Here is a 15014-nt window from a genome sequence, read left to right as displayed (position 1 = left end):
AAGATAAGAAGTGCTGTGATAATTGTCCAATTTTTTTTTATTATTATTATTATTAATCAATTCAAATAAATTATATTTTTAATATAATAATATTTAAAATTATTTACTATTATAATCAATTGAAATACTTTTGGTATTCGTTAAATGATCAAATTGTAAACGAAGCATTATAAATTAGCGCGAAATTTGAATTATTTTTGGATCGATTTACAATATATCGAATGTATTTGCGATTATTACGATACATGAAAACACTCATTTGTTTTCAACCGAATATAAAAAACATTGAAGGGAATAAAAATTCTATTCACTTATACATATATATATATATATATATATATATATATATATACATATATAATACATATATATATATATATATAAAAGAATTATTGACAAAAGGTAGACAATATTTTTCTACGCGTCGAGATGAAAACTTATGTAAATGGAGCGTGCGATTATATAAATAGTTTCGTATAATAAGAAGAAGTATAAAAGAAAAAAAAAAGAAGAAATACAATAAAAGAAAAAGAAGAAATAGAAGAAGAAGAAGAAGAATAAGAAGAAGAAGAAGAACTAATTCAGTGATTGGTTATTTCTAAATGTAACGTGCTTTGTGTGGTCAGTAAAGATAATTCAGATTTGTGCGTATATTCCAGGCGTTCACAAATAAAATACTGCCTATCCATATCAGGCAGCAGCGCACACCACCACCAGGGGTTTTAATCTCTGCTTTGCCAGAAACATGGCGTAAAGTGATTGTTGCACATGTGTCAGTGATTTGGTAAGAATTAAATAATACACAGTTAATTATTAATTAATCGATCGAAGTAATTAAATACAATTACATTGTTTCGTGATTTAACAATAATACAATAATAAAGGTATCGTGTATAAAGGATTGTGAGTCAAATCAGATATATTTATTTCACCAAAGTGACATAGTGAAGAGATTTTGATCAGCCATTTCGTAAGAGGAGTTCCGAAATTATTTATTGAAATTGATCACAAGTTCGTTGAGTTTAAAAAAAAAAAAAAAAAAAAAATAACTTCAAATGGTGTACTACATTTAACAATACAGTTGTTTTGCGGTTAATGACCGCAATCTATGACATTATCAATTGCGTATTAGGTGAAATCATTGTTCATTCTTGGTTTTGAATGGATATTGGTATTTAAGAATATCTTAGGATAGGAGTGTTAACATTCCATTCTTCTGACTGTTCTTTCTAATGTTACTACTCATGTTTCATTCATTCATTCATTTATTTTCTATTTGAAAATATGTCATTAAATTCAAATACATAATGTGATTTATATTCACACATTCTTATTTTTAATTATATACTTAATCTTATGTTGAAGTTAAATGTTAATCGTACAACAACAACAACAACAACATTGTAACTTTGTTTGTTTTTTTTTTTATTATTTCTTTTTTTTTCATTATATTTATAATTATTAATAGTTAGTAGACATATATATGTATGTATGTATATATATATATATATATATATATTGCGCCCATTTTATGGTAACATCAAGATTGTTGGAAATGACTGGATAGATACAGCTATATATATATATATATGAATATAAAATTATCTCTTATATATAATTCTTTATATATATATTTTTATCTTACACTTTATAGATAAATAATAATGTATCTTTTTTTAGATTTAAAATTTTTTTTTTTTAACAAATTATAATTGAATTAACATTGTTAATAACGTTTTTACAGGTTGATTGATTTGGTATACAATTCCTAGATTTCATATTGAGGTACATATCATAACAACTATATTATTGATAACAAAATAACAGAATGTAAGTTTGAAAAGTTTCCTTACTTATTATGCATGCTAAAATATTATATGAATTTTTTTTTTTTTTCAATAAAATAAAAACAAGAATAGTGTATCAGTCTGTAAATTTGAATTTTCATTATGGATAGTGTATCAGTTTGTAAATTTGAATTTTCATTATGGTTATCGTTCATGAATTATATTTTATAATGGTTAGGTATATTTTTAGTAAAGAATATATTTGAAAGCGTAAAGTAAAGAATAAAAAAAAAAAAATGTCTATCTTGTTACGATGAAAAGAGAGAGAAAGAGAGAGAAAGAGAGAGAGAGAGAGAGAAAGAGTAAGAGAAAGAGAGGACGTTAGGGAAGAGCCATTTTCCAAGTCTTGGTTTAGACATTCTAAATATAACTGCAAGCTCTATAAGATATCTCTACTGTGTCATGCTACATAGTGCGATGTTCTCCTGCGTTACGTAGATTTTGAACATTTCCTATTTTCTTTATGGCTTCGAGCCAATTCTGACTCACTTAATATCACCAATATGTGTATACGATAATTGTTTTAATGAATTATATATATATTATTAAATATTAATGCATTGCAATTCACCAAATGTTTATTTTTGTGTTATATTAAAACAAGGTATATATAATAACTACACTAGTCAAAATATATTTGATGAATCTTATGCATATTGAAAAGAATTATATTATTAAATATTAATGCATTTCGATTCACCAAATGTTTATTTTTATGTTATATTAAAACAAGGTATATATAATAACTACACTAGTCAAAATATATTTGATGAATCTTATGCATATTGAAAAGAATTATATTATTAAATATTAATGCATTTCGATTCACCAAATGTTCATTTTTGTGTTACATTAAAACAAGGTATATATAATAACTACACTAGTCAAAATATATTTGATGAATCTTATGCATATTGAAAAGAATTATATTATTAAATATTAATGCATTTCGATTCACCAAATGTTCATTTTTGTGTTACATTAAAACAAGGTATATATAATAACTACACTAGTCAAAATATATTTGATGAATCTAATGCATATTGAAAAGAATTATATTAATATCACCAATATGTGTGTACGATAATTGTTTTAATGAATTATATATATATATTATTAAATATTAATGCATTGCAATTCACCAAATGTTCATTTTTGTGTTATATTAAAACAAGGTATATATAATAACTACACTAGTCAAAATATATATTTGATTTTGACACGTTGAAATTAGTATCGACTTAAATTTATATTTGTTCTTATAATTGTATGTATCTTAATTTATTTAGATTTGTTTCTTCTATTAAATAAGTGGAATACTTTATTTGTTTTATTTGTATGTTTGAATTGTGATTCTTGGTTTTGTTTTGTTTTTGTTTTCTATTTATATTACTTTGTTTTTACATTATTTTCATTTTATTACAGATCATGGTTCATAGGACGAATGAAATTAATAAAAAATGTTTGATTCCATATATCATCAAAGAGTCTAAGGATAAACAAGATATAAGTGGAAAACTTGAGCTGCATGAGTCTATGCAAGTTAAAGATTTGTATAGTCTTATTGAAGAGCAACATCGATTACGTCCAGATTCATTTACGGTACATTTAAATACAGGACAGAGAACGATGGTAAGTCAAATCACAACTTATTAACAATATTTGACACCAATTATTAAGTATTATACAATAATTCATAATAATATTTGTATTTTCTTTGTTGTTTTTTTTTTGTTTGTTTCATTTTTAGGTTAGCGTATCAGAAATGACAAATAAAACAATGTTAGATTTGTCTTCGCTCGATATGGGTTTTGAATCTAATTCTGAATCTAATTCTGAATCTAATGAAACGTCGAATACTCTTGTCGTCAATGTTCATAATAAGGTTATTAAATATTTAGAATCCGAGCCGTCTTTATGCGATCCTACACCTCAACATCAATTATCATCTAATTGGAATGAAAATAATATCAATTTAAAAGGTCCAATCAAGACAGAAACAAGTATGTTAAATATAATATAAAGAAATATTATTATTATTAACATTTATATATATACTATAGAATTAATCAAGAAAATGTTTTATTTTATATTGACAGATTATGTTGGTTTGGTAAATCAAGCAATGACGTGTTATCTCAACAGTTTACTTCAAGCATTATACATGACACCAGAATTTCGTAATGCACTTTATAATTGGGAATATATTGAAGGTTCAGAAAAAGATGAAACCAAGAGTATTCCATATCAATTACAAAAATTGTTTCTCAACTTACAGGTATACTATAATAAATTAATCTACATTAAATGATTAGTAATAATATATTATTGTTGTGTACATAAATGAATTTTTGTTGTTGTTGTTGTTGTAAACAGACGTCTACAAAATCTGCAGTGGAGACTACATCGTTGACCAAAAGTTTTGGATGGAATTCTAACGAAGCTTGGCAACAGCACGATATTCAAGAACTATGTAGAGTCATGTTTGATGCGTTGGAACTGAAATTTAGAAATACAGAACAAGCCGATCTTATTAATAGATTGTATGAAGGTATTTTATTTTATTTTTATTTTTTCTCTAATTTTTACATATATACTGGAAATTCAAATAATAAACACAGATTGTTGATATTAAATTTACTAATTACAGGAAAAATGCTTGATTATGTTAAATGTTTGGAATGTGGAACAGAAAAATCAAGAGAAGATACTTTTCTTGATATTCCATTACCAGTCAGGCCATTTGGTAGTAATATTGCATACAACAGTGTGGTAATATATTTTTATTTTTATTTTTGATCGTGATATTTCAAATATTTCAAACACTATTAACACATTCGTGGCCTATTATATATATATATATATATAAATGTATTTTAATTAAATTAGTAAAATATAAAATGACGTGAATCATGTCAGGTGCAAACCAGAAATAGAACTTGAAAAGACGAATTGAATTCACGTCATTGGTCACGAATGTAAGTTATATTTGAAATAATTCATTCAAAATAAGACAAATGTTTCTAGGAAGAAGCTATGAAAGCATTTGTCCAACATGAAACATTAGAGGGAGCAAATCAATATCATTGTGAAAAGTGTAACAAAAAATGTAATGCACAGAAAGGATTAAAGTTCACTAAATTTCCTTATCTTTTAACGTTACATTTAAAACGATTTGATTATGATAACAACAGTTGTCATAGAATTAAACTTAATGATAAGTAAGTTGTTTAATAATTCAATATATTATTTCAATTTATAATAATAATAATTTTATATACATTAATATATCTTTCATTGTAGAGTCACGTTTCCAGATACATTATTGTTAAATTCATTTATACCATCAACGAGTCAAGAATCACCATCTGGAGAAGAAGATAATGGTGTAGGTGTAAAATGCGATGATAGTTCAACTACGGATAGTGGTACATTAGACGATGATTGTCCACCTTGTGATAATAATCACACAAATTATAATTCATTGAACAATCATGATCCGGATGACGATGAAGGTATGTTTATTGATGAGTATTACATTTTCTATTTATAAACCAGACGAACACTAGCAGGATTTAATATTTGTAGCAATTAACTTTCCAGTTTTTAATGTCAATTAATAATAATAATAATAATAATAATATATAATTTAAATAGAGATTTAATTTTATAGAAATTATTTCTAATTTTATTTATAATATTACTTTTAGAATAAATATTAAAGAAAATATTATTTTTTCATTGGTGTGTGTATATATACATATATATAGGTATTGATATGAGTAATGGACCATCAACATCTAATTGTAACAAACACAATTATAAAAATGGAAAGCACCAAGGTAATTGCATAATAGAATCAGGTCCATACATATATGAATTATTTTCGATTATGATACATAGTGGAAGTGCCAGTGGTGGCCATTATTACGCTTACATTAAGGACTTTAGGACACGAGAATGGTGGTGTTTCAATGATCAAAGTGTTACTCAGGTAAAATACAAGAAATGTAAATTGAAAAAAAAAAAAAAATATGATAATGATCAATAATATAATAAAATGATGTTTCACATTTTTCAGATAACTCAGGATGATATTCAAAAAACTTATGGTGGTGGTTCAACCAGAGCATATTATAGTGGAGCATATAGTAGTAGCACAAATGCATATATGCTTATGTATAGACAAATAGATCCAATTCGTAATGCTTTACCAATGCAAACACAAGATTTTCCTCGGCATATCCAGGTACACAACAAAATCAGTTAATAATATTAACCCTTTGCACTTGCACTAATTAGCAACTCGAAACAATGTCAGTCAAATTAGGGAAACATTTTTACATGTACTTCTTTAAAGTCATTTATAAACAAACAAATGTATACAAATAATCAAATTTCATTAATTTATTTATTTATATATCAAAAAACAATTTGAGAAATATTATACTCTGTAATTAGTTTTTGTATGATATTTCGTAAAACAATAGTCAAGATGGATGTATCCTAGGTTTATCAGGACACGTATCACAATATTATGTTACTTTCGGCTTACTTTCAGGTGTATTACAATCAGAGTAAACCTTACAGACCCTTTTCGACCCTTTAAGTATTATCTTTAAGTAAATCTTAAAAGAAATACCGTATAACATATAATAAGCAGATTTGAAATCAGTCGGGCGCCGTATCGGCGCCACTCGAGTTTCCACTTAAATCTGTCTCTACCACTCAAGTGTAAAGGGTTAATATTAATATTTATTATTATTTTTAATGTACGTAATTAGCATTGTGTTTTATATTTCAGGAATTGTTAAAAAAAATGAAGGAAAGTGAAGACAATGACAGAAGGAATAGAGAGAAACAAATAGCTTGTCCTAAATTAAAAATTTATTGTCATCATCCGGTAACTGGCAATCTTTGTCACACTAAATTAATAGTATTGCCTGAATATAAATTAGCTGAGGTTACGGAAAAAGCTTATAAAAAATTAGATCTACGTGAAGTAGTGAAATTAAATCAATGTCGTTTAGTTGCATACAAACACAGCTCAGATCTGATCGAATGCAGTTACGAAGGAAGAGAACAAGATGAGATTTCTAGTATTTGGTATAATAAAAGTTCCATTGAGCTTCTTCTAGAAATACGTAAGGAGGATGAAATGTTTGAAGTTTATCAACCTGGTGGTAAATATCAAAAAAAATCTCAGATTTTTAATTTTTAATACAAAAACAAAATGAGACTATGTATTATTTGATTTGATTTATGTAATTAATATTATTTATATTGTAGGTATTACAACTAAAGTATTTGTGATAGATATTCCCAAAGTAGATATTATAGATGGACCAATTAATGTACGAGGTTTACTCAATCAAAGTGTCAAGGATTACAAACAAATGTTAGGAAACATCATCAATATGGATCCTAAACAAATGAAACTAGTTTTATTGGTTTTAAGAAAACCAGTAAAATTAGTTGATATTAAATTAATAGATAGAGACGATATTGATCTTCAAACAGCTGAATTTATTGATGGAAGTAATAAAGTATTTGTATCTACTATGCTCGATGTGGATAGTAATAAAAGTTTTGATGAAACAACAATGTATAAGGTCATATCAAGGCTCGAAAGTTTTATCTCATTACAAGTACAGATACCTGATGTAAACAAAGGTAATATAAATACAACAAACATATATTTTATAATAATTAAAAATATATTTCTTGTTTCTTTTGATATTTCATGTAATTTTATTTTCTATAGAAATATTGGAAGAATTAGACGTCGTATCTTTGGCTGAAAAATATGAAAATAGAGAAAATCGTTTCACCAATGGACTAGCTAAATTAGCGATTAAGAATTTAGAAAATTTAAATGACACATTATGTGAAATGTTTCGAGATGTTAATAAAATATCAGTGAAAAATGATGATTGTTCAATACCGGATTTACCATCGGCAGAACCAGAAGAATGGAATATTTCTGAATTGAGTAACAGCGAAGACAGCAGTCTTAGTGACAGCGATAAAACTTTGGTTGGTGATACTCAAGAGGACGATGATTTTCCACCGTCTTATCATCCACCCATTTCGGATAATAGAAGATTCGATATAGCAAATCAATTAGACATACATAATACTGATAGCGATGATGAGTCTGAATATTACTTTAAGGCTACTTCTTGTACAAACACCAATCGAAAATGTATGTACTCTTATTTATTTATTTATTTTATAATATTAATTATATAAACTTTTAATAATTATATTTTTTTTTTTTGGTCATTTTAGTACTTAAGGTTTTAGTAGATAAAAGAATGCAATTGAGCACTTTGAAAAAAAATTTGGAACCTCACGTGGGTGTACCTGTTGAATATTTCAAAGTTTTTCGACAATGTGGCGATGGCGAATCCGAATGTACTTGCCTGACGGATAAACTTTTTGCTTTTGATGATGGTGAACGTCTTAATATAAAATTGGGAAGAGCGTTGCGCAGTGGAGAATACAAAATAAAACTATTTCAATTATGTATCGATTCAATTACTGAGGTTAGTTAAATATTTAACATATATTGGATCGTTACGAAAATTTCTTCCATTTTTTTTTTTTCTTGGTGATTGATATGTTGCACAATATTGTATGTGTAATATTATTTGAAAAAGAAAAAAAGAAGAAACTTTTGGGACGACCTAATACATTAGGTGGACAGTAATGTCAAGTTTTGTCATTTTTGTCATGTAAAAATGTACACTATTACGGTTGCTAATTTGACTTTTTTTTGAAAAATGGCGTTAAGCCACTTTTAAAATAAAAAGCTCACGTATATTAACATCATTGTGCAGTCATGAATGCAACATCAATTGTTTTATAATTGATGTAGTTAACAAATCTTTTGAATCATATAAAATATGTTTCTGAAGTGTTTTAACACTTTAATGGCCGCACGTACTACGTAGTTTACTACGTAGTCTACTACGTAGTCAAACGTTACCAAAAGCCAGTAATATTTTTGAAAAATTAATTAAAAAATAAAAAACAACAACAATAAATTTAATTTTATATAATTTTAAATATATAAAAAGTTATATAAGTAAATAATGAGCAATAATGATTGTTTTGATTATCACACACAGATGTTGTTTGAGCGGCCATTAAAGTGTTAAAGATAATTCAAATAAATTGAGTCTTATTATTGTTTTTTTTTTTCAATTTGAAGCATATTAACATAATTAACATATAATATATTTTTAATAATGTAATTTTTCTGTTATTAATTACAGCCTTACAAATTCTTGTGCGAAACAATACTTTCTAAGGATATGACATTCGGTCAAGCGAAGAAACAAATCTTAGCCGAATTAAAGAAAAAGCATAACATAGACATACCATATGAAAAATGTAGACTGAGAAAAAAATATCATAATATAGCTTCTAAGGTATTCTTAGATAAGCAGAAATTTGATCAATTATTACTCACGCAATATGAAATGATTGTCCAAGAATTACCAGAGAAAGAAACTGTTACCGATAATGACAATCAAGTAGTTTTGTTTGTACGAAGATGGTTTCCCGCCAAAGTGCAACTTGATCAACTTCAAGAAGTTGTGTTAGATGAAAAATCGATAGACGAATTAAAAAGAAAGGTAATCAAACAAATCTATCATTATTTTACATTATTTAAGTATTTCTTTATTATACTATTATACAACATTACAAATTATTCATAAAATAATTTGTTTTTATTTTGACTCTTCTTTTTTTTTGTTTTTGTTTTTGTTTTTTTTAGATATCTTCTATATCAAATATACCTGAAAAATACATAGATATAGCAAAGGGAAAAGGTACTTTTCCATGTGATATACATGTATTAAAAGTTCATACTGATCTTCAATGGACGACCGAACAAGTAATTGGTAACAAAAATGTATACGATGATTATGAAGATGGTGCTGTCTTCCTCTACAGGTTAACATTTACAATTCAATATTTGTAATATATATATATATATAGGGAGACCGGAAAGTAATGTCAATTTTTATATTTTAATCAAAAACCGATTGATTTTTATGAAGTCAGTAGTTGACTTCGGCTGTCCCCGAACCAGTCCGGGACTGTTGTGCACATTACTTCGGACTGGCCGGCATGTCTGATCATCCTCTTAATTTGTTCGTCAGTCTTCTAGGTATCCGTCTGTTCGTTTTTGTATGAGTACGTACGTCACATAACATGTCACGTCATCTCACTTATCCTGGTCCTGAGTCATAGCGAACACTACGTTGTCCGGGGTCAGATCTCCTGTCTTAGTTCGTAGCGTCCGTCTGGCGTCTGTCCACCGCGAGCACACGAAAAATGTGTGTTCCGCGTCGTCCTGTGCATGTCCGCAGTATTATCTGCACGACGGGGACGTTACTTTCCCCATACGGTACAGGTACCTACGGAAGTATCCGTAGCCAGAGAGAAACTGGGTTAAGTAAAAATTGACTTCCCCATGGTTCTCCTCTCTGACCCTGCTCGTACGTCCGTTATGAGCCGTCTCGTCCATCTGTCTTTGTTGCCTTCCGTCCAGCGGATTTGCCAGCTATTCAGAGTCTCTATCCGCACCTCTGTGACGGCCCTTTCCCATCCCAATTCTGATACTAGAATATCCTGTGGAAATATCCTGTGTTAATATTAGATGAAAAAAGGTTGTTTGAATTTAAGGTTAGAAAGTGACATTACTTTCCAGTCCACTATATATATATATGTATTGATAGAAGAAAAATGATAAAAATAAATATAATTATAGGGATAGCCGGGAGGAGTTAAAAAAATTAAGTCCAGACGAAACTAAGGAGATTACTAATAAAGAAACTGCACGATTCATCCAACTTTCATCTTCAACGGGTTACAATAGACGTAGTGAGAAAGCGCTTAAAATATATTTGGATACTAAATGATCCTGCATTAATTGTACATCTACTGAATGGCAGTAGTTAATTGAATAATACAATATATATAAGGAACATGAAACATTGAGGTGCATGGTACTTGAAGCAAATCAAAAATGGCGATTGTTGTATCCCATTTTCAAGAAACAACCAAATGTTTTATGCTCCAGTAAGTTTTTTTTTTTTTTCAATATCTCGAAGCTTCCATCTTCTTAAATCTAAATGTTTCCGAATATCTGTCATCATCGCATCAACTTTTTTTGTGGCATCTTTTATTTTATTTTATTTTATTTTATTTTAGTTTATTTTATTTTATTTTATTTTATTTGTTGGGCTACCTATAATGCTGCCAATTAGTAAGAGGACATTGATCTTCTATTGTTTTTCATTCTATTCTTTTTATTATTATTGTTATTGTTATTTTCATATTTTAAAATTTTCGAATTGTTATCAAAAGAAATTTACTTAATTCTTTAAACAATTTAATTAATAAAAAAAAAACAACATTAATTCTCTCTCATTTGAAAGATGTTAAACCAAGGATTATGGATATTACCTGTCAAATTAAATAAATATATATATATATATATTATATATATATATATTTAAGATGCAATAAGAGAAATATCATCAGTATTTGACATAAATGTATAGACCTCAAATTGTCTATTTGTACATGTCTAATTATAAACTACTACGATTCATAATATATGAATGTTTTTTCAAACGTACAATATTCTTATTTGATGAAAATCTTTAATACTACGTTCTACGATTAACACTTTGACTGCCATGTTGGATTTCTCCTGAGACGACGTTGAACCTTTTACAATTGTAAAGAAAACAAAAAAAACAAAAAACTAAATGAAAATTGAACGTTAGTGTTAGTTGAAATATAAAAATTATATCCTATTAAACAATGAACATTTTCTATAAACACTAATTTATTATTATTTTACATAAATTATATTCTTTGATTAATAATAAAAATAGTGTCATGGCGTCCTAGGTAAAACAATTGATTATTTCGACGTGGCAGTCAAATAAAAAATCAGGATATTTGTACAATAAAAAAAAAAAAAAAAGAAGAAAAAGAGAAAAAATTATTAACAATACATCATTAACGAAATGAAAAAAACAAACAAACAAACAAACAAACAAACAAAAACAAAAAACATATTTTCAATTGTCGGAAGCACAACATAAATAATAATCACTCATTTGAATCACTTTATAAAAGTATACGTCTATTTGAATTTAATTGTAATTAACCCTTTTAATGCCATTTGCGTGTGTGTAAGATTGATGGTTGCATTATTAATTGTTTCCTTATAGGTTTGATTGTTTAAATATTATTATTATTATTTATAAGTTGTCCATTTATTATGTTCGCCTTTCATTATGTTAGATATATGTATAAAAAAAAGAAAAAAACAAAAAACAAAACAAAACAAACAAACAAACATAGTTTACGCTACTTAGGAAAAAATTTTTATCTAATTTCTTTTTTTTTTTTTTTTTTATTCTCAGTTTATATACAAATATTATTAATTATTATTATTATTATTAAAAAAAGAGACACGTATAAAAGAGAAAATATATATAAATAAAAAAAAACAAAAATTAAAAAAAAAAAAAAAGAAATCATGTTTAAAATATTTATATATGTATTCGGATATAATACTTAATATATATATATATATATATATATTTATATATATATGATTATTCGAAAACTGAATGAGAAAAATATACAGTGCTCCGTAATCAAAGTAAAATATTTTGTAAATAATAATAATTATTAAAAAAAAAACGTTATTATAATAATATGTTTAATTGCGGAGCCAAATTTGTCAATAATAATAATAAAATTTTATGAAGAAAATTAAATATAAAATTTAAAATTTACTGTGTATATATATATATATATATATATATATATATACAGCTGAAAATGAAGATTTTCAGAATGTGATAATATATTTGATATTTAAAAAAAAAAAAAAGAAAAAAAACAAAGAGAAACGAAAAAAAAACCTATATTGCGCATATCATCATTGTGTACATGTGTCAGTTAATTTCATTACAATATAAATATTCAAATTTATGTTCTTTTTTTTCTCTCTCCCATTATTGTAATTAATTATAATTTGTTTTCCATATGATATTATTTTTGTTTAATAATACTTATATTTGCATAAGTATGTCACATTAGGAAAACGCGCTTATTATTATTATTATTATTATTATTATTTTTTTTTTTTTTTCTTAAGTACAGGGTTATTTTGCATTTAACATTTAGCAGCAGCTTTTTTTTCACAATTAATTTGATAATATCAATCAATTCGCGTTTGAATTTTGTTTTATGCAATGTATGGTGCTAAAAGGGTTAAATGCAAATTTGTTATAATAATAATTCCCCCTTTTTAATTTTATATTTCATTTTAATAGTCTACTTTTCAGGTATATCTAAATTTGTGCAAATGTTCATACCAAAAGTGAAAAGTTTAATATATATATATATAAGATAATAATTATTATAAATTAAACATAATTTTTCCAATTGAATGGTCGCAGTTTATTTAAAAAAAAAAAAAAAAAAGAAAAGAACAAAAAAAAATCATTAAAAATAATTTTTAAAACCACCATCCATTGATTTTTATTGTTACTCATATAAATATATATATATATATATATATACATAGGCTTTTATTTATTGTATGTTGTGTAAAAATAAGTTTGGTGTGTGTTAATAAATTACATATATTAATGATGATTACTTTAATTATATTGCGAAACTAATAATTCACATTGGCCAAGATAGATAACAAGATGAATTAACAAATATTATAATAATATAATACACATAAAATTATACAGTATTATATTCAATTTTTATCTTATCATTCGAGATATCATCTTTCAAATCTTTTTTGCACAACAAACAAACAAACAAAACAAAACAAATAAAGAACAAGTGAAATTTAATAAAACAAATACACCAAGCGGAACAAATATTGTAATTAAATCAAACAAATTATGTAAACTATTATGAATGTAAGAAGAAAGAGATCATTCGACTGTAAAATTGATTTTTTATTACTGTCAAAAAAAAAAAAAAAAGAAATTGAATAATAGCCTATAAATTATTGTCGAGTTAAATGAAACTAACAACAACAATAACAAAGAAAACAATGAAGAACAATAAGATTGTTTAAATTTAATTAATTATTATTATTATTTAATTTTCTCTACACATGTGTGTGTATTAACAATTCAACGTGTCAAATGATGCTACTGTAAATTCATATAATAACAAATTTACATTTTTAGCATCTAACAAAATATTCAGTATAATAAACCACCCTTTCATTATTAATTGAAATGCATCAAATGCATTAATTATAATAAATTGTTTGCTTATTTTTAATGACATAGAACAAAGACAAAAAGAATCATAGTAAAATACAGGAAAAAAGTGTGTACGTACATACACGCACCATATGCATTAAAATATTATTGATGCATGTGGGATGTATGTGAATGTGTGTGAGAGAGTTCAATTAAAAAACAAAAAACAAAAAAACAATAATATTTTTATCCATTTTGTGGATAAATTTCATTTCGAGATTATGAAATACATCTCGTTTTAGTAAAATATGTGTTGTATACAGGTGGGGTGGGGGTGGGAAGGGGTTGAACACCCTGTACTTTCCAATTAACAATGATCTAACAATGTTATGAAGAATCTTGTAATATAATGTGACAATTATCAATCATCAAATTATATTTTTTAATTATGAACAAATGAAATGATATATGATAATGGAATGAACTTTTTGTTTTTCGGTCAAAACAAACAAGAAACAGGATAATAACTGTATAAGATTTTATCAATCATTTATAGTTGTGATGCTTTTCTTATTTTTTGTGTTGCTGTGTTGACGACGACGACATCATTAATTACTCTCTGTTATTGTTTAATTAAATAATAAAAATAACAAGTTATATACATTTTATAAAACAATTCTCTATATGGACATAAACAAATACAGTAATTTTGTTTTCAAATGAATTCAAAGTACAATGTGTTTTATGATAAAACATGTCTATTGCATGTTCATTTTTATATTACATTAAAATCAATTATTATTATTAATATTAGATAATAAATATTTGTATAGGTATTCAGGAGTGTACGTAATATATATATATATATATATATATATATATATATATA

General features: G+C 25.8%; 1 protein-coding gene across 4 annotated transcripts; it reads left to right on the top strand.

The window, feature by feature from the left end:
• The first annotated feature begins 402 nt into the window (after positions 1-402).
• Positions 403-13901, top strand: Usp47 (ubiquitin specific protease 47). Of its 4 annotated transcripts, none has more exons than XM_015331094.2 (18): positions 403-784; positions 1745-1785; positions 3334-3479; positions 3598-3850; positions 3947-4125; positions 4224-4398; positions 4498-4619; positions 4875-5068; positions 5151-5362; positions 5618-5841; positions 5929-6096; positions 6652-7030; positions 7137-7520; positions 7612-8052; positions 8139-8395; positions 9128-9490; positions 9634-9812; positions 10633-13901. In XM_015331094.2, the coding sequence occupies exons 3-18, from the start codon at positions 3384-3386 to the stop codon at positions 10781-10783; spliced, it is 3777 nt and encodes a 1258-aa protein (XP_015186580.2). In that variant the 5' UTR covers positions 403-784; positions 1745-1785; positions 3334-3383; the 3' UTR covers positions 10784-13901. The 4 variants fall into 4 exon arrangements, with proteins under 4 accessions (XP_015186580.2, XP_015186577.2, XP_015186579.2 ...); XM_015331091.2 differs by having other exon boundaries at positions 3273-3479; XM_015331093.2 differs by having other exon boundaries at positions 1745-1830.
• The last annotated feature ends 1113 nt before the right edge of the window (positions 13902-15014 follow it).

Source organism: Polistes dominula, unplaced genomic scaffold (assembly GCF_049000335.1).
Source record: "Polistes dominula isolate Pdom_NZ unplaced genomic scaffold, Pdom_raw_medaka contig_80, whole genome shotgun sequence".
In the NCBI taxonomy this organism is placed as follows: domain Eukaryota; kingdom Metazoa; phylum Arthropoda; class Insecta; order Hymenoptera; family Vespidae; genus Polistes; species Polistes dominula.
This window is presented reverse-complemented; position numbering and strand designations above follow the sequence as displayed.

Coding starts and splice junctions, on each gene's coding strand:
- Usp47 (XM_015331091.2), top strand. CDS start 3,276: ATGGTTCATAGGACGAATGAAATTAATAAAAAATGTTTGATTCCATAT. Junction 7,031..7,136: donor TGAAGTTTATCAACCTGGTG/GTAAATATCAAA, acceptor TTTATATTGTAG/GTATTACAACTAAAGTATTT. Junction 9,813..10,632: donor GGTGCTGTCTTCCTCTACAG/GTTAACATTTAC, acceptor ATATAATTATAG/GGATAGCCGGGAGGAGTTAA.